The sequence below is a fragment of the Myotis daubentonii genome, chromosome 11 (assembly GCF_963259705.1).
Source record: "Myotis daubentonii chromosome 11, mMyoDau2.1, whole genome shotgun sequence".
NCBI lineage: Eukaryota > Metazoa > Chordata > Mammalia > Chiroptera > Vespertilionidae > Myotis > Myotis daubentonii.
The window spans coordinates 54,966,029-54,992,183 of NC_081850.1; the positions used below are offsets into that span (position 1 = coordinate 54,966,029).

Consider the following 26,155-nt stretch of genomic DNA (forward strand, 5'->3'; position numbering starts at 1 on the left):
TACATGCCCTTAACCGGAATCGAACCTGGGACCTTTCAGTCCGCAAGCCGACGCTCTATCCACTGAGCCAAACCGGTTTCGGCTCCCTGCTCTATTTTTGATCAAGTGCTGTTTTCAAAAATTGGTATTTGACATAGAGTGAGTAAGGTTTGCTTCTGGGCACTTTCAGGGTCAGCAGATAAATGCAGGAAGGACAGAAATGCCCTGGTGTATGGAATGAAATCTAATTTCATTTTTGTGTGAATTAGTTTTTCTTTCTTTATGTAAAACCTACTTTCTCCACCCGGTACTCCAACTTAGTGCTTTCTTTTTATTATTTCCCCATTGGGCCACTTTTTTTTTTTTTAAGTTCTGTCTTTCAAACAAGCTATTTTTTTAAAATCATTTTTAGCTAAAGATTTTTGTGTGCGTATATTTGCCAATAAGCGCTTCTAATCAGCACAAGTTACCCAGTGTGACCCCAAAGTGAATTCAGTATTTTCATCATGCACCTTTGTCAGGGGAAACAAACCCATGGTTCCCATTAGGCCTTTGGGCCCCATTTTAGAGCTGGAAGGACTCCAGGGAAGGTTGAGAGTCATGGTTCTTGTCCACCTTTCTTATCTTCCATGAGAAAAAAAGAGACCTGAAGTGACTTGCTCACAAGGTTACCCCTAATAAGTAGCATAAATAGGATTAAGACCCAAACTCCTAAATAAACCAGTTTGTCATCTCTAGTACAAATATAGATTTATGTAAAGCCCTTGTTTATATATTCACTAGAGGCCTGGTGCACGAATTTTTGCACAGGTGGGGTCCCTTGGCCTGGCCAGCGATTGGGACCCATCGGGTCCGTCTTGCCCAGTCTTGATTGGGGCCAATTGGGACGGCCAGCCTAGGGGGTGGGGGAGCAGGGAGGGACCACGGGAGGTTGGCTGGCTGAGGGAGGTTGGCTGTGAGAGTGCACTGACCACCAGGGGGCAGCTCCTGCATTGAGTGTCTGCCCCTTGGTGGTCAATGTGCATCATAGTTATCAGCCTGTCATCCGGTCGTAACTGTCGCTTAGGCTTTTATATATATAGATAGTATGAAGTTAGTCATGCATGGATAATTTGGAGTTTGAAATTACAATAATAAAAAAGAAAACTGCTTCCTAAAGATACTGTGTGGAAGTATGTCACCATCTGAGTCATTAATTGTTATCTTTCCTTTTAAAAAGTTGATAAAGGAGTGATTCAGGTGGTAACAAGTAGACTACAACTGGGGATAAATAATACCATGTTAAACTGTTGCAAGATGAGTCATGTGGAGGGTCTTTGGCAAAAGCCTTCCTTCTCTTAGGCTCACTGTGTTATTTCGTAAGATGAGGGTTTTGGGCTGATGTCTAAAATCTTTTCAGCACAGACATTCTGGACTTTAGAACCCTAGCTTGTTGCTAAAATAGTGTTTTCAAGGATAAGAGCATCCAGTTGCCAGAAGTATATGTCCTGAGGAGATACTATCGCCCCCCCCCCACCTCCTCTTCCCATGCCTTCAACACACTATTGTGTATGTCCAGGGGTTAGGCATATATGGTTAATCTTTGGTTAATCTCTCTCCAACCACCCACCCATCCCTACCTTTCCTTTGTGATTTGTCAGTCTGTCCCTTGCTTCTTTGGCTCTGGGTCTCTTTTGTTTATCAGTTTATTTTGTTCATTAGCGTCCACATATGAGTGAGATCATGTGGTACTTGTATTTCTCTTACTGGCCAAAACCAGGTTCTTTAGAACAAGACTGTTTCTCAGGACTCTTTTTAGGTGTATGAAAGAGAAAAACTGTGAATTTCCAAAATACACTTTGGAATGTGAGAATTATTTTAGGCTATTGAAATTGTTTAAATCTTGCTTTTCTAAAAGTTGTCATTATTCTCCCCTACTTCTTGCCCCACTTCTTGTACATATCAACACTTTGTGGTACTCATAGTTGATTGTGTAGCAAAGAGAAAAGGAACAGGATGAAAGAATAGAAGGTATCAACTGCCACCATTGAATTTTTGCAATACGTAGTTGCAGTTCTTTTGAATTTGGATGCCACACCCTTCCATCCGAATGTGGCAGATCCCTGCTTCATGCCACTTTGAGGGCTACTTGCTGAGCACAGCCCAGAGTTGCTGCCAGCGTGCCCTGAGCCAGATTCACTTTCGGAAGCATAGTCCGTTCTACATCCGGAGCAGCTGTCTGAGAAGAAGCCCTAGGTTTGGGAGCCGGAGGTCTGGATTCTTGTGGTTCTGGCCATAAAAGTATGTGAGACCTGGAATATTGACCCTGGGCCTCAGTTTCCTTACTTGTAAACTGAAGAGCTTGGAGGAGATGGTGCGAAGGTGCCCACTAGAACCCCCCGTGTCTCTCAGCTCCCCTTGGTGAGGTTGGGCCCACCATCCTGTGCTGCTTTCCTTGGCCAGGCCAGGCCTAGGGACATTGTGGGGGTGTCATCTGGCAGGGGATCTCTGCTGAGAGACCATTTGCCGAAGCAGTAAATGACTTTTTGCCTATCGTTTAGATGAGGGATGATGTTGGAGGAGATCCAGTGGCTTTCTTACCAAGCTTTCCTGTTCGTAGCATGCCAGTGCTTACATCATTGCACTCTTAGCCATATATTCACAAGTAGTTTCCTGTCCACACCATGCTTCTAGGGAAACGTTTTTAATTAAGTAACCACTGAATGCTAAGTACTGTGGTAAGCACATGTAACTCTACCCTTGAACTAGTCATTCAGAAAGCAAAGAAAGAAGGAGAAAAAAGAGTGAGAGGAAGTGCAATATGTTGTGATCTGTTGTGGCCCGTTTCTTCCTTCTTGACTGTGGTCTTTGGTCAGTTTTTGAAATAAAAAGTACTCTGATTAATTCTCCAGACCCATCTCCACTTTACTCTGCTGTTTAGGATCCTTATTCAGCTGAAACAGCTCCCTTAAGCCCCTTTGTTGTCTAGGGAAACCCTTAAGAATTTTAATCTGAGAACCTGTGGGCTAAAACAGAGATGCCCAGCCTTATTTCTCCCAACCTAGCCTACCTTATGGTCCACCAAGGCGTGCATAACATTCTTAAAATCTAAGTCAGTTGAATTCTCTTAAACTCTAAATTGTGTTTATTACAACGCTTTTAGAGAATAGAAATAATGGGGAAGAGATTTGAAAGATCAAATTGGCAACTTTAAAATTTTAGGAAGCCGCTTTAGAGAAACTTCAAACCTAATTTTTTGAGGGATGCCTAAGGTTTGCCATTGAGACACTAAGAGTTGAAATTTCCATGAGAAACTTCCTTTTTGTTTCTAATGGATGACATTCAAGATAGTAAACTTGATTTTTATAGTTAGAGGAAAGTGTTCTCATATACTACACATTTTGTAAAAGTTCTCAAGTATAATTGCCATCTTCAGGAAATATCAAAATATGCCAAAACTTAGAGCATTTTGAAGCAATATAGTAGATCAGAAAATGATAATGTTTTTTAAAAGCTTTAGTTGTATCTCTCCTTTTGTTCAGTGCCTAAAGTGATATTGCTAATGTAGGAATTGCAAACCAGATTGCAAAGCATGAGAACAAGGCATCCATCTCAACAAGACATAAAATCACACCTACTGTGTTCCAGGTTTTACTGTGCTTAACTGCTTCTCACTAGCTTTGGGATCCTCAGTCTTATAGTCTAAAGGGACTGCTCTTCCCTCCAAAAGTTGTATGCAAATAGAGAATTATAGTATTCCATGAAAATAGCATATTTTTTAAAAAGTCTCGGGGTGCGGGGGGGGGGGGGCGCTACTTAATTCAGATTGCCTTCCTGTGATCCAGCATTGCTTTCCAGTCTTCCCAAGTATAAGGTCCTTTTTGTTAGCTTTGTAAAAAACATTGTGAAACCTCACACACTAGTGGTTGTACTTCTAATGTCTATTGGTTGATAAAATACATCACTACCCAAAGCTGTTGTGATTCAATATGAATTTGGGTTTGTGAATCCCAATAGTGTCTGCACACTGTTTGAAAAACAGGAGTATGTGTGAGACACCAGTATTCAAGCAGCGCTCACTGCTCGTCAGAATGTATAGACTCCTTGCAGTCTGCTGTGGCCTTGACCTGGGCCTGCCTCAGAGAACACTGGCTCAGAGTAGCAAGGCCCAGAATTCATCCACCTGATGGTTCTCAATGACAGCTCGGTGACACAATTGGCTGTCTCAGTCAGTTGATAACGGTCATTAAAATTTGCAAATCATTTGTTTTCTTTTTTTCCCTGCAAGTAATTTTTAAAATAAAGATTATTCCTTTAATAGTTCACATGCATATATTTTAGTGAGTAGGAGAAGAGAGAAAAGCAGTAGTGTTAGGTAGATGGAGAATTTCTCATTCATTCATTCAGTGTTTATTGAGCTCCTCTTGTGGCCTGGGCAGGAGGAATTCAGCAGTGACCTTACAAATCTCTGCTTTCACAAACCTTATATTCGAGTTGGGGAGATAGCCAGTAAAATTCAATAAAGTATTTGGTGATGGTGGTAAGTGCTGAGGATTGTTATGACCTCCTAATGAATTGCTGCCCCCCTTTTCAATCATATTATTGGTAATGTGTGTGTTTTCTTTAATAATCGGCCTGGAAGTTTATCCATTTTGTTGATGTTCTCAAAATACTAGTTTTGTCTTCGTTATAGACTTGTTTCATATTCTTAATATTTATTTTATTCTCATCTTTATGATTTCCTTCCTTCTACTTACTTTTGTTATAATTTTCTCTCTTTTGTTCTCAAAGTTGTAGATTAGATCACTGATTTGGGACCTTTCTTGTTTCCTAACATCTATACTAATAAAAGAGAAACATGCAAATTGGTGTCACTCTGCTATGCTCACCAGCCAATCTGGATGAGTATGCAAATTAACCCAACAAAGATGGCGGTTAATTTGCATATGCAGGCATGGAGCAAAGACTGAAGACTGAAGAGGACTGAAGACTGAAGAGGCTTGCCTTTTCTGCTGCGGCCGGAGCGAAGGCCTGGGTCCTGGGTGCCGGAGGAAAGCCGGTGCTGGCAGCTGGGGGAAGGAAGGCCTATTGCACAAATCTCTTCATGCAGTGGGCCTCTAGTAACAATATAATGCTCCAAATTTCCCTCTAAATGCTGCTTTGACTGCAACCAGTAAATTTCTGTATATTGTATTTTCATTTATTTAAAAATATTTTCTGATTTTTGGGGAGCTTTCCCTTTGATCATTGGTTATTTAGAAGTATGTCATTAAATTTGCCAATATATATATCAATGTCATTGGTACCTAATTTAATTTTGTTCTGGACATAGTACACTCTTTGTGTAATTTCAGTTATTATATGTAGGTTGGTCAAGGATTGTTTTAAGTTTCAGAATATATTCCATCTTGGTGAATATACCGTGTGCTCTTGAAAAGAATGTATATTCTGTTGTTGGAGGGGAGTATTTTATAAATATCAATTAGATTAGTTTGGTCGATAGTGTTGTTGAGCTCTTCTGTATCCTTACTGATGTTTTTGTTTCCTGGTTGTATCAATTACCAATAACTATGAATCTGTCTATTTATTCTTTCAGCTCAATTTTGAAAACATTTTGCTTCATGTGTTTTGAAGTTGATGTCAGGTGTGGTCTCACTTAGGATTGTTTTGTCGTTCTGTTGAATTAACTTCTTAATGATGATATAATGTCTCTCTTTGTCCCTGCCAATACTCCTTGTTCTGATATTAATATAGTTATGTATTAGCATGGCATATCTTTTTCTATCTTTTTACTTGTAACCCATGTATTTATATTTAAAATAGGTTGCTTTGAGATAGTATTTGGTAAGTCTTGCTTTTACATCCACTCTGCCAATCTGTAACTTTGTATTGGAATATTTTGGTCATTTATATTCAATATAATGGTTGGTATGGTTGGTTTTAAATCGACTATTTTGCTTGCTGTTTTCTAATTGCCCTGTCTATTCTTTGTTGTTGTTATTATTTTTTTCTCTCATCTTTATTATTTTCTTCCTAAGTTGTTTTTTTTTTTTTTTACTTCTGCCTGCCTGCTTTTTGGTTGAATTTTTTATTCTTTTTTATCTTTACTACTGGCTTATTAGTTATACTGCCTTAAAAATTTTTAGTGGTTGCCATAGTGTTTACAATTTACATCTTTATCACATTCCACTTTCAAATAATATTATGCTATTTCATGTACAGTATAAGAACCTTCTAATGGTATTCTTCCAGTTTCTCTCTCTCATTCTTTGTGCTATTGTTGTTGTACATTTTACTTTTATATAATTGTGCACCCCACAGGAGGGAACTTTTTTGGTGATGGAAATGTTTATATCTTGATTGTGGTGATGATTGCATGAGTGTGTATATTTTTCAAAACTCAGTAAGTGTACACATAAGATGAGTGAATTTTATTGTATGTAAATTATACCTAAATGAAGATTTTGATATATGTATAAATATGTATGTGTGTGTGTCTATTTATCTATCTATAGAGAGTATAAGAATATAGACCTAGTATAGGACTTTCTAAGACTATAGGATTAATTAAATGTTGTTGGTGCTGGTGGTGACAATTTTTAAAAAAATTAATGTTAAGTGCAGGAAAGCACATGAGGAATACTTAGGTCTAAATATTTGTCACTTAAACCTTGCTGTCATTTGAGTATCATATTTATAATTAAAAGGACCCACACTTGAGCTAATATTGTCTCCTTTTTCAAAAGGACAAATGAGGAAATTAACAGAATTCTCTGCTGTTCAATTTGGTATCTAACAACTATATTTATTTTAAATTAAATTAAAATCCATTTCCTCAGTCATGTTGGCCACATTTCAAGTGTTCAGTAGTTCATGTGGCTATTGGCTACCATATTGGACTGCACAGATATAAAACGTTTTCATCATCACAGAAAGTTCTATTGGATAGCACTGTTGAAGGAAAATATAACAAGTTGTCCATGGCTTACCTTTCTGCTTCCTTTCATGCTTCCCACTTTTCTTGGCTGTTTAAATGTCATTCTCCTAATCTATCTTCATTCTATTTACCACTAGTCTAAATAAAATGGGAATGGTTAATTTTGAAACATGCCTGTTACTGATCAATGCAGATTTTTAGCCAAGGTCCTCATGGATTTCCTAGGTACCAAAATGCAGCAGTTGCTTTGCTTTTCTCTCTCTTACTTGTCTGCTGCAGATGGCACTTTTGAACATGCCCTTCTTCTCGCTTCTCTCCTCTTTTTGTTTATATGACACTGTGACTCTGCTTTTTCTACTTCTATTTCTCTGGTCCCTTTTTCTCAGCCTTTTATATGATCTTCTTCCTTGCCTACTTCTTAAATGACAGTCTTTCACAAAGGTCCATCTTTAACTTTGTTATTGACTCCCTAGTTATGAAATACCACATATATGCTGAAGGCCAGCAATCTATAACCGGCTCAGACATCTAACTTAAATTCTTAGTAAGTATATCTGTGTGGTTGCCTTGTGAGCATCCCAAACTCCTATGTCCAAAATTAATTCACTCTATTACTTTATTTTGCAGATCTACCTCACCTCAGTGTGGGTCATTACTATGCACCATGCTTCTAAAATGGGAATTTGGAAACTCTCTCATCATCCAAACCAGCTAATCGATTCCTGTTGACTTCACCTCCTAATTACCACTCAAATTGATATTTTGCTTATTCCCAAGGCCCTGTTTTCAGGTCATCCACATTTCTAAGTATTCCTACAAGCCATTAATCTTTCTTCTTCTAATTTATCTTCCCCACTACAGAATAGTGATATTCCTAAAATGCAGAACTAATCATTTTATCCCCCTATTAAAACCTCTCCAAGGCCCCACATTACTTTTGGCAAAAATGCAAACATATTAGCATAATATGAGAGACTCTTCTGGGTCTGCCTCTTCCCAACTCTCCCATCCCTATCCTTCAGCCCTTACGTAGCTTGGAGTCTTTGTTCAATCATGTCCAGCCACTTAACTACTTGGAATTCTCAGAACAACCATGAACTTCTCTCTCACTGTGCCTTTTGCACTTTCTGTTTCCTTTACTTGGGGCTGATACCTCTCCATCCCCCCGCTTCCCCCCCCCCCACACACACACACCCTTTTCCTCTTTGTCTGGCTGATTCCATCCTGTCTTTTAGGCTTCCATTCGGGCCTCCCCTCATCTGGGAAACATTCCCTGATATCTTCCCTTCACAGGCTAGTCTTTGTGGCTTTCTGACTTCCTGTGTCCTCCTAACATGCTGTGCTTTTCTCTACCATCGCAATTTTTGCTCTTTATTGTAATAGCACAGAAAGTATCCAGTAATTTATCGAATAGTCTAACAAGTGTAAACTCTGAAAATCTACTTGAATCACAGGCTGATGAATCATCTCACAGTAATCTTGCACTGTGCTCTTATAGGTGAAGATGCTGGAAGCAGATCTGGTTTCAAAAATGCTACGAGCTGTTCTACAGTCTCATAAGAATGGAATAGCATTGCCTCGGCTGCAAGGAGAGTACAAATCCTTGACTGGAGACTGGATCCCCTTCAAGCAGTTAGGTTACCCGTCACTAGAAGCCTATCTGAGAAGTGTGCCAGCAGTGGTCAGGATAGAGACCAGTAGATCTGGTGAGGTAAGGGGGTACTTGTGCATGTCAGAAAAGTCACACCAGTTCTTAATTTCCTCTCTGGCACTTTCAGCCTCATCACTGTGATAGAAGTCAAAGTGAAAAGTGCTAGCTAAGCCTTGACCAGGTGGCTCAGTTAGTTGGAGCGTCGTCCCGGACAGCAAAAAGTTGTGGGTTTGATTGCCGGTCAGGGCACATACTTAGGTTGTAGGTTTGATCCCCGTTCAGGGTGTGTTCAGGATATTTCCCTCCCTCCTCCCTCCCTCTCTCTCTCAAAATCAATTTAAAAAAAAAAAATCCTTGGGTGAGAATTAAAAAAAGGCACAGTCTAGATTCTGATTATTTTGGTTAACCCCTCAAATTCTTTTGTTGTAAAAATAATAAGATTTTAACCATATTAAATAAGAAATTTTAAAATTAAAGTTCATTCAGTCTCAATATCCAAAGTAACTGTACTGGAAATCTTAAGTGCCTAAATGTCACACCCACCCATTATGAACTTGCTACAACTGTTTTCTCCAGGTCGCTGACCTCCTGATTGCCAAACTAACAGATGCTTTTAAATTCTCATCATTTGACCTCACTCATATCTATTCCTACTATCTGGACCCCACTTCAATCCCTAATTGATCATTTAGCATTTGGTTATTACAGGCCCTCCCAACCGTTCTCCCTGTCTTTAGTCCTTTCTCTCTCTCGCCTGGTCTTGCCTTCACACCAATGTGATCATATTATTCCATAATTCAAATCCTTTAGTTTCTCTAGAATAATATTATGTATTCATATTTATATTCTCTGGGAGAGTATTTTATGTATAACATGGGAAATTCGATGGTAGCAAGTAAGTTTTTTCTTGTGCATACCCTGTGACCCAGCAGTTTCACTTCTTGGTATCTGCCCAATGCACAGTGTGGAAGATATGGACAAACCATCACCCAAAAGACAGGCAAAAACACCAATCCCCCAAAACAGTACATTTTTCTAGGTGCATTTCTATAAATGTAAATACATCAAACATGTATGAAGTATTTCTCACCAAAACTTATTATAGTTGTTCCTCTGTTTGCAGTGCACAGGGGAGGCAGTGGGTAGAGGAGGGAAAAGGGTCCCAGGATCAGCAGTGGTCAAAGGGGAGGTTCACCTAATCTGTAATAATGTTTATAAGGAGCAGCTATAAATTAATTAAATATTATATTAATAATAAAACTTTCTTTAGCATTCTTGATTCTCCTAGAGAGATTTAAGCCATCCTTTCTGTCCACTTGGCACCTTGTAATACATCCAACATCCTACTTGACACAGTGTTTTCTGTTTAGTCTCTTTGTCCTTCTCTCTTTCATTCATCAGTTTCTTGAGGATGAGAGATTGTTTTTCATCCCTAATAGTTGGTGCTTAATAAATGTGTTGAATGTATGAATGATAAAATGTCTGAATGAATTAATAAATTAATAATGCTTCATAGAGTTACTAAGCTATAATTTACTCTTTTATTTCCCTGTTTGGGGCATTTTTAATGTTTCCAGGTTTTGACTGTTAGAATAGGCCCTATTGCACATATTTGGGTATGTAATTTTTTCTTCTTTTGAATTATGTTCTTGTAACATATTTTTAGGAATAGAAATACTGGGCCAAAGAGTAGGAACATGCTTTGGCTTATTTTTGCTTTCCCGTTCTTGAGTTCAACTTAGAATCAAAGACTTACATATTAGATGGGGCTTTAGGGATCATCTAATCCTAATGGTCTACATACTTTTGTCAAATATTTTTTCAAATGGCCTATATGTTGCACAAGTTTTTGTGTTGTTGTTGTTGTTTCTTAAGATAAAAAGCTGAGCTGCTGTTTTAAGTAGGAGCAGAGGGTCCTGGCCTGCCTAACCTTCACACCTTGCCACTGTGAGGCCCTTGAGGCAACTCCATGGAATCCTGTGGCTCCACTGAACAATTTGAAAACCCCAGATCTAAGCCCTGTAAAACCTTTTTTTATAGTTGCAAATTCTGAGATTGGGAGGTTAACTGATTTGTCCTGAATCACCCAGCTAATCTTTGCAGTGGCAAGACTAGGATTTAGTGGTCTTTGAAAGGTAGTGCAACATAGCAGTTATGAGTACCTACTTTGGATTCAGGTAGCCTAGCTGTGTGACTTGGATAAGTTGCTAACTTTTCTGAGCCTCTGTTTTCCCATCGTATTAAATAGAGTAAAATATATTTCACAGATTATGTTAGATAATATGTGTAGACCACAGGTTTCTTTGGGTTCATTTGTTATTCCCATAGTACCTAGCATATTGTAGATGCTTCATAAATACCTGTTTAAGGAATAAATAAAATTTTGAATTTAACCAAGGAAGATTATTCAGTATGTTAGACTGTACTTGATTTCTATGTAGAAAATATAAATCTGCTCAACGTGATCAAGAAGAGAGTGATTTGCATACAGCTTGATTTGGGACATGTAAACTCACTGAGATCCACTTTTAAAAATTGGCCTCTAGCCCTAGGTGGTTCCGCTCAGTGGATAGAGCATCAGCCTGCGAACTGAAGGGTCCCAGGTTCAATTCTGGTCAAGGGCACATGTCCAGGATCCACAGTAGAGGGCATGCAGGAAGCAGCCAATCAATGATTTTCTCTCATCATTGATGTTTCTCTCTCTCCCTCTCTGTTCCTCTCTGAAATCAATAAAAATATATTTTTAAAAAATATGGCCTCTAGGCACCGGTGTGTCTGAGAAATGTTTCTCCTCTCACTTTGCCTCTCATGAATAGACTACCTGTTATGCTGTGGCCTGCACAGAAACTGCAAGAATTGCTCAGCTTGTGGCTCGTCAGAGGAGCTCTAAAAGAAAGACGGGGCGGCAAGTTAATTGTCAGATGAGAGTAAAGAAAACCATGCCGTTTTTTCTGGAAGGTATGGTCTTTTCACATGCTAAAAATTCTAAGCCTGTTTATGAATACACTGACATATGGAATTCTGGGAATATTGCTTATATTCATGATAAACATATCTGTTAACACTTATATGTCAAGGGTGAAATCCTGAAGCTAATATTTTCATTTGAAACTAAGTGAACATGATGAGCATGACTTGCTAAATGAAGTAATTACTCAGTGTGAGGTAACAGAGAGTACTTACAGCAAAATGTGGTGTTATTCTTTTATATTATTTGCGGGAAAGCTTCATCCAGCATGTTGGATGAACCAAGAACCTATGATTTAATGTATTATTTAGCAAATCATGCCTTTTAGTATAAATTCTCTTTTTTAAAAATATGAATTATATGGTAGACAGAGGTATTATATAGGCAGCTCAGCCTGTGTTTACTGAATACTCATTTCAAGGAGCTTATAATCAGTTCTAAAACTAAATTCTCAAGAAATAGCTCAGTGGTAATACAAAAGAGTAGATGAAAAGAGGAAGAGGGGATTCAACAAAATTCCCTATAGACATATATAACATATAGACACTGACAGAGGTGATGATAGTCAGAGGGAAAGGGGGTTGGAGGTGGGTGGAGGTGGCAGAGTGAGGAAAGGTGGGGACAGAAAAGGACTTTGCTTGGGGTGATGGGCGCAAGATGCAGTGTGCAGATGATGTTTTATTGAGCTGTTCACTTGAAACTTGTATGGTTTTGTGAAGCAATGTCACCCCAATAAATTCAGTTTTAAAAAGAGTAGATGCCTGAATGCCACAGCAAGCAGTTTAGTGAGAATGACAATGGAGGGCTTCATATTGAAGAGGAGACTTGAATCCAGACTTCAAATGATGGAAAGAGTTTAAACTGATGGAGAGGGCATGGAGGACTGAAATATGGGGGAGTGTGGTACATTTGTAAGAACATGAGATGGTTGCTAATAAGTATTCATTGGTAAGTAGAGGGAAAGTAACTAGCTAGTCTAGTAGATGAAATCATATTTTGAAGAACTTCATCTGCTAAATACTCACCAATCTCCTCCTCTACTGACCACCCCTCAAGTGGCAACTTCCTCACGTTCTTACATACGGCTCTGAGATTAGAGACCTGCAGAAAACACCTGGACAGGGGAGTGCCATAATGAAACTAGGGTTTGGGGAAGCTAAATGATTCCATTCTGTATGTCTCACTTCATAGGAAAACCAAAAGCAACTCTCAGACAACCAGGATTTTCTTCAGATTTTTCCATCAGCAGAAAGCCTAATGCAGCTCTGTCAAGAGACAGAGGAAACTCTCTTGGAGTCAAGCCTGAGGCTGAATTACCACCTTACACAGTACACACACATGTTGGAAGTGAAGTATTCAAAAGTGTTCCCATGCAGAGGCATGTGACCATGCCTACCAACAACAGGTATTTGTTCTTTGTTGGGCTAAAAGAACTTTAGTGAACCTAGGATAATAAATGCTAGAAATGTGTATACTTTGTTTTATCTAATGTAAGTTTATTTGCATGTAGCATCATTACAGTATTCGTAAATCCACTTTTCATGGTTGCATGAATGTATTTCTCTGAATACCTCCGTTCTGTATTTTCTCTACATTTTTTGTAATCCCTCCTTGTGAAATTCATTTTAAAAGCTCTCACAAATTGTTCTAAGATGCCATTTCAGTATAACTTACAACTTTTTCTGAGAACCTTTCTTATAATACATTTTGTGAGCTGTAAATAAAATCTGTTGATTTGCACATTAGACTGTGTCCCAGAAATTAATCCATAATTATACAATTGCATAATATAGCCATGCATCAGAATACTGGATTGGCAATAATAACACAGCTTTAAAGTCTGAGTTTGGTGCTGCCATTCACAAGCCAAGGGAAGTAAGTGAAATCATTTGATCTTTTGGGGCTGTGGTGTCCTCATTTGTCCAGTGAAAATGTTATCTAGGCAATCTCAAATTTCCTTTCTGACTCTGAATGTTAAAGGTTTTATAAGATCACTCAGGTCAGCAACCTACAACCCATAGACCAAACCCAGCCTATTGCCTGTTTTCTGTAAATAAAGTTTTATAGAAACACAGCCACATCCCATTGCTCTGTATTGTCTGGGCTTATGTTTGCACAACTGCAGAGTTGAGTAGTAGTGCAGAGACCGTGGCCTAGAAAGCCTAAAATATGTACCATAGGACCTTTTACAGAAAAAGTGCCAACTCCTGATATAGATGAGTCAGTATTACCTTCTTGCATCTATTTGTGCCTTTATAAAACAAATTTTGTTGTATCAAATTTCTTTAATTCAGCGTTCAAAAATCCCATTTTGTGCAAAATATAGTCCACCCCCCCACACACAGGCACTTTCCCACCCTAATAATTAGAATATTTAGAAAGAATTAATTTTTTAAGTTAGGTTAAAGGGTTGTAATTTTATATATTTTGGCATTTTTTTATAAAGTAACCCTTAAATATTTTCCATCATGGTATATATTTAATGTTGTTTATGGTTATTATAATTTGGATAAGATCTAGAAAATACATAGTTAAAATTTGGATCTTGACCCGAAGCATTAGTTGGGTTCAGTATGTGGCCGAGGTATGATTGTCTCCCCTGGTTGCATGCCTCAATTCAGTCCCATTATTAAATTGAATTGATAAAATGATAGCAAAATCAGGCATTCTGGATTGTGGGGTCTGAAGAGCATGCTCCACCCCACAATCTGGTGTCTCCTACCCCTCACCTAGCGGCATTGGATGGCCCAGGTATGCGCCTTCCATCTCCAGGTAGCACCAGCAATGATTGAATGGGAGGCCCCACCAGCAGCCTAAATAGTGGACCCAAGTTGGTGCTCTCTGACCTGCAGCGTAGTGTGCTTCTGCCCCTCCCACCTAGCAGCACCAGACCCAGGAGGTGCATTCTGCTCCCATGGACAGCACCTGCAGAGATCACACAGGAGCCCCAGTAGCAACAGGTGCATGTACCAGACCAGAATAGTACCATAAGGGCCCTGAAAACGAAATTATCAATGGCCCACCGCCTGCAAAAGTGGGCCAGGAGAACTGTGCTAAACCTAAACAGGGTAACCGCCTGCTAAAATAGGACATTGAAATAGGATCCAAAGTCTCCTAACGTGTGTCCTAATGTCCAGGATACAATAACAAAAAAAATCACTCATTGTACTAAGAACCAAGCAAATGACAACTTGAATGAGAATAGATAATCAACAGGCATCAACACCAAGATGAATCAGATGTTAGAATTGTGTGACAAAGAATTTAAGGCAGCTGTCATAAAAGTGTTTTCTGAGCAATTGCCAATATTTTTTGGGGGAAAAATAGAAAATGCATCAAACAAATAGAACATAGTAAAAAGAACCAGATGAAAACTATAGTACTTAAAATGCAACATCAAAATAAAAAATGCGCTGGATGAGCTCAGTAGCAGAATGAATATGACACAAGAAAGAATCCATAAACTTGAAGATAGGACAATATCTTTAATGAAGATAGGACAATAGAAATTTCCCAATCTAACAGCAGAGTAAACAGACTTCAAAAAAATCAAACTAAACCCAAACCAAAAAACCAACTAGCAAAGCCCGAGGAGCCTATGGTGGAGAGAAAGCTAGCAGAGCCTTAGGGTTCTATGGGGAAAATAGGAAAGACCTAATGTTTGTAATATCGGAGTCTCAGAAAGAGAAGAGCAAGTGGGACTTGAATGAGTATTGGAAGGCATAGTGGTTGAAAATATCTCAAATTTGGCTAAGGACATAAGCCTACAGATTGAAGAAGCCTAGAGAATTACAAATAGGATGAATCTAAAGAAACCCACACCAAGACACCCCATCATTAAACTTCTGAAAACTAAAGAAATACAAAATCTTTAAAAGAGCCAGAGAGAAATGACACAGCACCTGTAGGGGAATACCAGTTTTAATGACAGTGGATTTCTCATCTGCAGCCATGGAGGAAGAAAATGACATATTTTTCTAGTGCTGAAAGAAAAAACAAAAGTCAACTACAAATTCTATATCATTCTATTCATTCCTACAACATTCACCCTTCCTTGCATGTACCAAGCACTGTCCTTAGGCACTGGGAACACAGGTAATTAAGACACTTAGAGTCTAGTGAGGGAGACAGACATGAACACAAATTATTGCAGTCTGTGTGTGTGGTTTATTTCTTTGTACTCATATTTGGAAAAATCTTGCTATATATATTTATTATAATTCATATAAAATTATTTTAGTAAGTGTATGAGGTGGGGAATCTTTGTTTATTTTTTTCCTAGGTGCTTATTCGAGCAATCCTCTCTCTGGTTTGAAATGCCACTGTTATCATATGCTAAGATGTAATATAATTTGAGTGTTTCTAAGCTCTACAATTTTACTTATCTGTTGAACTATTTTTGTAACTTTATTATACATTTCAATATGTGGTGATGCAAGTCTTTCAGTTTTTAGTTATATTCCAAAAATAGTCTTTATGTTCAACTGTTCATTCTTTGCATGTTTTTAAAAAATTATTTTGTATTGCTTGTTCCTTAAAAGTGATTAATTGGAACTCTGACTTCCAAGTTATTTTATAATCCTAGTTTAAATTTAGCTTTTAATACATTCTCTTTGGGTGAATATGAAACAGGAAAGCTGAAATCAGGTATATTTGCATTTCAGTTGATTGTGAAATATTTTAATGACTTGTTTTACTGTTCAATGCCACAGAGACTTTAATGAAAAGTATAGTGTTTAAAACTTGGTATTAACTTTGCTATTTTAATTTTCATTCACTTTCTTTATACCTTAGGTTTAGTCCAAAAGCATCCCTTCCACCACCTTTACAGATACATCTCTCAAGAACCTGTACTAAGGAAATGAGCGGTACGTTCCCTAAACATTAGCTTCATGATAGATTCTGGCTTCTGGAGCCTCAAAGCCCTAAGAAAACTATCTGTTGATGGCTTCGACATTTGCTTTCACTTTCTCCTGCTTGGAGTATCTCTCCTCCCCTCTTTCTTAATTTCTTTAAGTTATGAATTGACGTGATGTAAAGAGGAAATCATCCCTCCAAGGATGTCATCATCATTCTGACTTGAGACCTTCCTCACCTTAGACTTACTCTGTTTCAATTCCAAGTGCCACCTGCAGATACTTGTGTCTCTTGTCACCCTCTCATGCATCAAGAGTAAGATTTAAAGTGTATAAATGTGGTACCTAAACTCATAAAATCATTTCAGATACTCTGCCATTCAAAAGCTGGGACCCTAAGCTGTATGCAGTGACTACTAAGTATTTAAATATGAATATAAATGATTCCTCGGCTTTTAAGTTCCAAAGGGGGCTGTTAAGAAAACAGTTGGAGACAAAATATAAAGTCAAAGAATCTGAAGGTTAGAAATGTACCCACTCATCTTGTCTCCTCCAACCCAGGTATAAATGCCCTGCTTATAGCCCCACCTGAGGGACACACTGTTTTCAGAAATAGCACTTACGTTGTACAAATTTTAAAGGATTTGCTGCTTTAAGTGTGATTCTTACTGAATTAAAATCATTTTTCTGTAAGAGCACATCTCCAGTATTCTAGAAATTAATTAAACAATATTATTTTTTATGTCAATTACTCTTACATATGCATTTCCTGAAACATGACTACTGTACCCAATAAAGTCATATACCCTTTAGACTGGTTGTAAGTCCTTTTAAATCAGAATAAACTTTTCCTGCAGAACCAAAGGGACTTATTCAGGAGGATTGCAATTCACCTGGCAGCTGATACGTATCTTTTGTTTTCTTAACAGACCTTTTGGAGTTTATAACCTGAGGAATCATTTATATTCATATTTAGATGCTTAGAGGTCATTGCACATGGTGTAGGGTCCCAGCTTTTAAATGGCAGAGTATCTGAAACTATTTTATGAGTTTAAGTTTCATATTTATGTATATTAAGTCTTACCCTCTTATGAGTGAGAGGGTGATAAGGGACACAGGTATCTTGATAAGGGACACACCTGCCTGCTGACAGCCTAGGTTACCTCCTTGATTTGTCTAACATTAGGTGGCTCCAGAGGCCCCACAGAGCAGGTGTGTTTGCAGAGACTCCAACTGTGCATCAGCTGCTGACACTCTCTAAATGGGGTCTGGCCAGTTCTGAGAAACTTGTCTTTTTTTCTGGTATTTTTATATCATTATTTGGGAAGAACTTAAATAAATTAGCTCTGCCTTAAATAGGAAACCTAGGTGGGCACCCTGGACCCTTTCATTCGCTGAGCCAAACAGTCACAGCAAGGCTAGGTCTCTCGCCAGTGGTGGGTAAAGCAGTCAGCATCCAGCCATCCTCAAGGAACAGCTCGCTCTTTGGCGTTCTGGCCTCTTTAGAGGCCAGTGTCCCCAAACCAGCCCGTGTGTCTATACCAGGCAGTTTAAAGTGAAATTGTTGAATCCCAGCAGAAATCCTATATGATTGAAATGTGAACATATTTTGCTTGTAGTTGGTAATTTTTAAAGTACTTTGATCTGTATTCCAGTGAAATTTAAATAAGATTTGGAATGAATCTCATAGTTCCTAAAAAACAGAACTATCAACTATTGTTAACACTCAAATTTCTTTAATGTCTTAGGATGTTAACTCAGGCACTCTACATTTTAAATAAAAATTAAATGAGTAAGAGAGTTAGTCAACACTTTATGAAAGATAAATGATATGAATTGGGGAAATAAAAAAAAAACATCAATAGTTATCTGTGTGCTTCAAACCTTAAATTTATAAACTGAGGCCAGGATGATTAGTGTAAGTGGATCATTTTTTGAACTTCATGTATTGCCAGATTATTTTTCTCTTGAATAAAGGGGAAGACAGATCACATCTTAAAAGCTGGACAGTTTATTATTTTTTTATAAAATATATTTGATCTTACTATTAAGGCTTTATCTTCATGCCTTGTGGAATATAGCTTAAATTCAGTATTGCAAATAAACCATTATTGTCTAAATTTAACCTTCCTTAGTTACAGTTAGAAAATGGTTGATTAAATAAGTTTTATTATTCTTTTTTAATTTTTATTGATTTCAGAGAGGAAGGGAGAGGGAGAGAGAGAGAGAGAAACAACAATGAGAGAGAATCTTTGATTGGCTGCCTCCTGCATGCCCCCTACTGGGGATCAAGCTCTCAACCTGGGCATGTGCCCTGACCAGGAATCAGACTGCTACCTCCTAGTTCATGGATTGACGCTCAACTATTGAGCCACACCGGCCAGGCAATTTCATTATTCTTTATGAAGCAAGATTATTCTGATGTTTTAATTAGATGAAGTACCCTTGCAAAATAAAGGGACCAGGTTCCCTCTGTGGGTGGCTGTTGACCCTGCTGGTTATTTCATGGTTAAAACTTGGGATGAAGTTATCTTGGTCCTGCTCTGCCTAATACTGCTCCCTTCTAAATCCCTAGACCCCACAAGCCTGAAGTATGGCAAAGCCTAAAGCACAATCATTAGGTAATGGGAATAAGCTAAAGCAAGCATTTTGGTTAATTCTATCATTTTTTTAATTTAAAGATAATTTAAATCAGACTGTTGAAAAACCAAATGTCACGCCTCCTGCCTCTTACACTTACAAAATGGATGAGGTTCAAAACCGCATAAAGGAAATGCTAGACAAGCATAGCAATGGCATTTGGATGTCTAAGCTTCCACATTTTTACAAAGAGTTATATAAAGAAGAACTTAATCAAGGAATTGTACAACAATGTGAGCACTGGCCTCATATTTGCACGGTACGTTTCTCCTTATTCTTCCCTCCTGATGCCACCTCCACTTTCAGGTTTGGGTTATTAGTCATGTCACCTTTTAGTCAGGGAGCCTGAGGCACTTTACATAATATTGCTTCATTAATCTTTACCCTCAGATTAACACACATCTGTTCTTATAGAAGTATGTCAAGGGTTAAGGACTGTGTGTTATAATTGCTGCTTTTATATATTTTGTTTTGAATTATTTTTTATTCATTTAATATGTGATAAAAGGTATACCATTTTGTATTGAGCTGCTACCAATAGATACTTATTAACTTTGCCATTTTAATAATGAACTTACTGGTAATAAAACTTTATTTTATTAGCCTCAAATTATGTATGCTTGTTCCTAAGCATTTTTAAAGACATTCAGCTGAACACATTTTATTTTGTTATATGATATTAGAGGCCCAGTACACAAAAATTTGTGCACTGGCGGAGGGTGGGGGGTTGGGGGGGTGGGGGGGTGTCCCTCAGCCCCACTTGTGCCCTCTCACAGTCTGGGACCCCTTGGGAGATAACCACCTGCTGGCTTAGGCCTTCTCCCCGGGTGGCAGATGGCAGGCCGATCCCTAGGTGGCTGCCCGGGTGGCAGATGGCAGGCCGATCCCTAGATGCCTGCCCTGCCTCCCCGGATCGCACACAGGGCAGGGCCAATCAGGGGGTTGGGGTGCCGCCCCTGGTCGCGCACAGGGTAGGGCCGATCAGGGGGTTGGGACCCCACCCCGGGTCGCACATGGGATGGGATGCCCGGGTGGGCCGGCGGATCACTGCTGCCCTGCCCGGCCGCCCCAGGTCTGGTTGCACACGGGACCTCCCTCCCCCCCGCCCCCCCCCCCCCCCCCCCCCCGCCCAGGATCGCAGATAGCAGGCCTGGATGGCGGCAGGGCAGGTGGGATGGCGCTGTCCCGCCCTGCCTGCAGTATGCAAATTAGCCACTATCTTTGTTGGTGGCTAATTTGCTTATTGTGCTGATTAGCCAATGGGAGGTGTAGCGAAGGTATGGTCATTTACCATGTTTGTCTATTATTAGATAGGATATTATATTACTAATATAACAATATAACTGTATATAGTATATGTAATGATACTAATATATATTATATATAACTATACTAATATATGTAACTAAACATATACTTCATTATTTTAATTATTTGTAAGAAATACATTCTTTTTATTTTAAAATTAATATAGGGTTGAGATTTAAATTTTTTACAAACTTCTTTGGAGAAAAAACATTGAAAAGTGAGTTGACATCAATTTCCATACACGTTCCCACTGAGAGACTGTTGTTATAAAATGATGGATCAGAATAATTTAATAGAAATCTTAGCCAGAATAGGATTACTAGAGTCTTAAACCAAAGTAACATTTAGATGTTTCTTAATGCTTTATTTACACAGAATAGGTTCAACAATGTGAATGGTAGCATTGCTATTGTTGCTTCGAAGCTTGTAGAATTAAATATGCATGATGATTAGTATTTGAAAGAGGCCTTTCATTTATTTAAATTAAAATATATTTTGGCCCAAACCCTGTTGGGCAAAGTGTAGGCCACTCCCTCTTTATAAGCACCTGGCCTAAAGACAGCATATGTTTTTATAATCACTTTTTCCTTCAGGCCATTGACACCTGCTTGAGTCCCAAGCACTTTCCAGGCAAGATTCATACACTGATCCATCCTGATTGTTCATACACCATTTATTGTTCACTTGCATGTACCAGTAACTGTTTTTAGTGTTAAGAACACTAGAGGGCAGTGTGATGTGTTAGGTTGTATAGTGTGAAAAGTCAAACTCTGGAAATACGTCTGTCACCCTATTTATAAAGTCAAGAATGCTTAATGATACCCCTGATTTATGTGGAATGTGGAGTTTATTTTTATGGTAGGAATTCCCAAGAATGCTATTCACTTCATTTCATTTTTACTCCTTTCTGGGAAAGATTTCTCACTGGGTGCAGGTTTAGCAATATTGATGTACCTCCGCAGAATTCCCTAATCTGAGGACTTTTGAGATTTTACCAACGATGCTTGATTTGTAGGTTCAGGGCCTAGAGTTCCTCCTTGGAATACATATTGTTTCATTTTTAAAATGCATAGACAATCATGTTCTTATAGCATGTCTTCAACAAACTTAAAGCCCTTTTAGAATCAAGATACACATACAACTCATTACTAAGCTTTGATAAAGAAAGCAAATTTGGAGCTACAATTTTAAAAATTAACTTAAGAGGTTCTTCTTACTGTGTTGTTTCTGATTACTCTATTTTATACGCCATGATAATTACTATTAGTGTGGCTTAATTTGTGGCTTTTTTAAAAAATATATTTTATTGATTTTTTACAGAGAGGAAGGGAGAGAGATAGTTAGAAACATCGATGAGAGAGAAACATCGATCAGCTGCCTCCTGCACATCTCCTACTGGGGATGTGCCTGCAACCCAGGTACATGCCCTTGACCGGAATCGAACCTGGGACCTTTCAGTCTGCAGGCCGACGCTCTATCCACTGAGCCAAACCGGTTTTGGCTAATTTGTGGCTTTTAAAAAAAATATTTTTAATTTTTTTTTTTAAATTTATGGCTTTTGAGGAAAATTTTTCTTCCTTGCCTACTCTACGTATATGCAAAGCCCCGGAATTTTTCTTGCTAGGATTGTAGGTGGAGAATGTCTCTTTGATATTAAAACTTTGCCCAAAATGAGTGGTTTCCTACTAAATTTAAGGTTCTTAAACAACTGACTTTGTTTTCTGGTTGCTTTTTTTCAACACTAAAGTCATCTTTGTTGCATGGTAATTTTCTGTGCAGCAGTGAGAGTGGAACATAAAGCAGAAATATAATATACCTTTTTATCTATATTCTGTGTCTCTCAACTTTGAGTAGGACTGTTTTTTTCAGTGGTTCTCAACCTGTGGGTCGCGACCCCTTTGGCAGTCAGATGACCCTTTCACAGGGGTCGCCTAAGACCATCCTGCATATCAGATATTTACATTACGATTCATAACAGTAGCAATATTACAGTTATGAAGTAGCAATGAAAATAATTTTATGGTTGGGGGTCACCACATGAGGAACTGTATTAAAGGGCCAGAAGGTTGAGAACCACTGGTTTAGATGAAACTGTCAATCATTAGGTATGAGCATTTGTGTCTAGGATGCCAAAAACTGCAAATCTTTTGATATCTACTAGTATCTTTCAGAACTCTTTTTTAAACATCTGAATTTTTTTTAACAGCCTACTGGTAAACACTTTTAAATAGTTGCACCTTGGTCATTTTTACAATTTTAAACAGTTACACCCATGGTTGTTTTCCTTTGTTCTGACTTCTTGCTTTTCACCTTGCTGGAAAGCAAAAACACTGATAGCATGCCCAGACTGATGCTACTATAACCAAGGCCAGACAGCCTCAAACACCGTACAGAAAATGTAGGGTAAGAAAAGAAAGACTTGGTAAAGTGTAGCTCTCTAAATAGCTTGCTATATAACTGAAGAAGAAATTCAAGTGCAGCGTATTTCTTTCTTTAAAAGAAAAAACTGCTTTCCCCAATCATATAAAACATCCTTATTAAAGAGATTGAAAATACAGTTATAAAAAATAAGACTACCCATTGTGCTACCACTCTTCCTCAGAGATACCCACTTGCAGGGGTTTCCATTTGATTATCAGAATGAGCAGCATCAGCTGCAGGGACCGAATGGCAGCTCTGAAATGTTATCTTCATGAGGTTTTAATCAGCTGTGGCACACTTCACAAGGATGCCTGATGCCCACGCCAGTTGGATGCAAGCAGCACTATGCTTTGAATCTGTTGTTCTTAACCTGTCAGAGCCCTCCAGCAACAAAACGTGGACTGAGTGTTTTGAAAGCTAAAGGGAATACAAAGTCATACTAACAATGATGCTCCACTTTCACAGTGTTTTTAGGCAGCTGGTGAGGGAAATGGGAATTGTGCACAATCTGTCTTGGAAAGGCAAGGAGCCCAAGATGGTAAGCCTACAGGCCATGGCTACTGGAATCTGAGAGTTCCCCTTGTGTTCTGGAAGGACAGCAACTTTTCTTGGTGTTGGGTTTTTAAGGAAGTGACAATGAACAGCAGCAATGTGTCCTCAGGCTGAATGGTATAGAAACAGTCCATGTAGCAATGCCAGCAGAAACAGTGGTGAAAATAAACTGAGGATCTGAACATATAGTCATAATATCTAATTGGAGTCCAATTTTTCTCCAGTTTGTTCACCAGTAAAAAGAATTTTGCAATGAACACATTGGAACAGGTTTTAAATGTAAAATCAGCGACCACCAGAATAGGAGAAAGGTAGAAGGCCAGGTGGCAAAATCAGGATAGAGGAACTGAAGAGTAAATGTGGTGCTGCTGTTCTGGAACTTGAAATACAGCAAATACCCAGAGGGCCCCTTAGTGCAACAGAGTGAGTTTGGGCCTTGGAGTTAGATTTTTTTTTGCCTTGCCATTTCTTAGTTGTATTACTTTCAGTGTACAAATCCTCCTCTCAGGGCCTCGCTCTGCTCTGTCATGTGCCTATTCCTACCCACCTCATAGGGTTGTTAGAATTAAATGAGACCAGCTATAAAAAGCAGCTGCCAGTACAGTATCAGAAACATACCAGTTGTTTAGGAAAAGGCAGCTGTTATTTTTTGAGAGGCAGCTCAGCTTGAATTAAAGCAGGTAAACCAAAGACATGCCCAGCAAGCTCTCAAAGGAACTTAACTCAGTGAAAACAGAGAAAAAGTTAGAAGGGGAAAGGAGAGTTTAAATGGAAAGTTTAAACGGAAAACATTTTTTAAAGGCGCAGTAAATGACTTAAGTCAAAGGAATTGAAACTCCAAGATGAAGTGAGTTTCTGCTGTCCGAGAGGAAGAGATCGCCCCGCCCACTGCCCGCTTAGCCAAGATGATCCCCCAAGCTCTGCACACAGTTAACCAGAAGACTCCACTGTTCCCCTGAAGGAACCTGTGAGCAAGAGCCCAACCCTGGGCCCTGCTGAAAGAAAATGACTTGAAGTTTATCCTAATACAAATAGTTGCAGTTAGTAACATCAGTGAAAAGTCTTTACTAGGCAAAGGGGTGGGGGTGAAAAAGAGCATGAGCCTTGAAATATAAGGAGCATATAAAATTACTATATGTGGGGGAAGAGTTTCTCTGGGGAGATGATTTGTACACAAGAGTTGCCCTCTACAAGGAACTTTTACCTTTACCTTTGACTAAATCTCTGTGGAATATGCCACAAGCAGTCGTACTTTCTTAAACAAAAATAGCTAAGAAATTCTCACCTAGGGCTTAGTATCACTAGCATCAGTTACTACTGCAGAGTTTGGGTGGTGACCATATAAAATGAAATTTAGCACGTAATTTAGAGTTTCAGCACAAAGCACCCCTATGCAATGGAAATGAAACTGTGGCTCAATAGACCCATAAACTTTTTGGAAAAATTTCTGATTTGATTGGTCAATACCAATTCTGTTTTAGAATCCCAAAGAAAATTCTAATTCCATAAAAGACAGGTTGTGTATGTGAGCCATGCGGCCAAGTTAGCAGGTGAGTCTTCATGGACTCAAAGGAATTTTACTTCAAGAATTTTAAGTTCAAAACACACTTAATTAGAAAGGAAGAAGTGTAGATCTCTCAGAATTAAGGAAAATAAGGTTTCTAGGTATATAAGGTGAAGACTTTTATTTATGTGAACATACAGGGTTCCCGAAGAAGTTGATGTTTTAAGTCCTTAAGTCTCATATCTATCAAATCTAATGTGTCTACCCCAGACTTATAGAAACCCAGAAGTATCTCATTGAAGTTGTGATTCCAAATGAGGCAGAAATCAAGCTAAATATAATGAAGTTGTGGAGCTAGAAATTGTAAGGCATATTAGATACCAGAATCTTGTGACCACCAAAGGAAATGGCTTGAACTCTATGATATAGGGAGTTAATCTTTTATGTTACCTACCTGTCTCTCCTGTTGGGAGGTCAGGGTCCATAGACAAATAAACTGACCCACTGAAATTGAGAGAGGTTGGTAGGTGAAGACTGAAGAAGCGTTTTATGATGGGCCCAGTAGGCTCAGCTAGCTTTGGACATGGAGAACTGCCATGCCTAAATCTAAACTTACATTAATTGGGATTTTATATGACAAGTGAATAACTCACATAGAATTGTTTTATTTTTTCATTTGCTCTAAAAGTATGTTTCTCAAACCCTCTCTGGATACCCATTCTGTATTTTTGTATCTTATTAGGTGTCTTAAACTTTAAGAATAGTGAAGACTGGCATATTAAGATTCTAGATTTAAAAACATGAGTCTCTAGAGAGGTGGACTAACCAATGAGAGCAAAATGAGGAGTTTTAGATATTTGTGTCCCTAAGGGACATAGGTTGTGACTGTCATTTAATGCAGCATTCAAAGTGTCACAGGGTGTTGGCAGGAGTCCACTGATGACGATGGGGAATGCCTGCAGATGCAAAACATGAACGTACTTGTGCTGTAGGTAACACCTCTGCTTCCATTGATGCTTTAGGGCTTTTGAGCAGAGACTTTTTCTTCAGTCTTCAAAATTTGAGCAGTACACATTGGCAGAAGAATATGAAGAGGAAAACCTAATGTTTTATACTTATATTAATATTCTTCCTTCTCATGTATTATCTAGAATATATATTCAAACTAAAAGGAATCTTCCATCTTAATATTAAATTAGCTATGTTTTTGACTTATTAAATCTCTTTGGTAGCAAGACAGTGCCTTCTTTACATATACACATCTATGTTGGCTCTTCCTCAGCATTTTACTTTTAAAATGAAGTAAATGTTCTTTATGATCAAGCTACTCACCCCGCATAGTTTCACATTCTATTCTTCT

General features: G+C 38.5%; 1 protein-coding gene across 7 annotated transcripts in view; it reads left to right on the plus strand.

Moving 5' to 3' along the window:
- The window catches only part of TDRD7 (tudor domain containing 7), a 59,337-nt gene that overhangs the window by 2,360 nt on the left and 30,822 nt on the right, over positions 1-26,155 (plus strand). For 5 of the 7 annotated variants that reach the window (XM_059657420.1, XM_059657423.1, XM_059657424.1 and 2 more), the window contains exons 2-6: positions 8,394-8,606; positions 11,363-11,504; positions 12,706-12,919; positions 16,309-16,382; positions 19,052-19,269. In XM_059657420.1, coding sequence (XP_059513403.1) covers positions 8,400-8,606; positions 11,363-11,504; positions 12,706-12,919; positions 16,309-16,382; positions 19,052-19,269 — 855 coding nt within the window. In that variant the 5' untranslated portion in view covers positions 8,394-8,399. Of the gene's footprint in view, positions 1-7,522; positions 7,686-8,393; positions 8,607-11,362; positions 11,505-12,705; positions 12,920-16,308; positions 16,383-19,051; positions 19,270-26,155 lie in introns of those variants that run through there. The other 2 variants (XM_059657421.1, XM_059657427.1) reach the window with 2 other exon arrangements.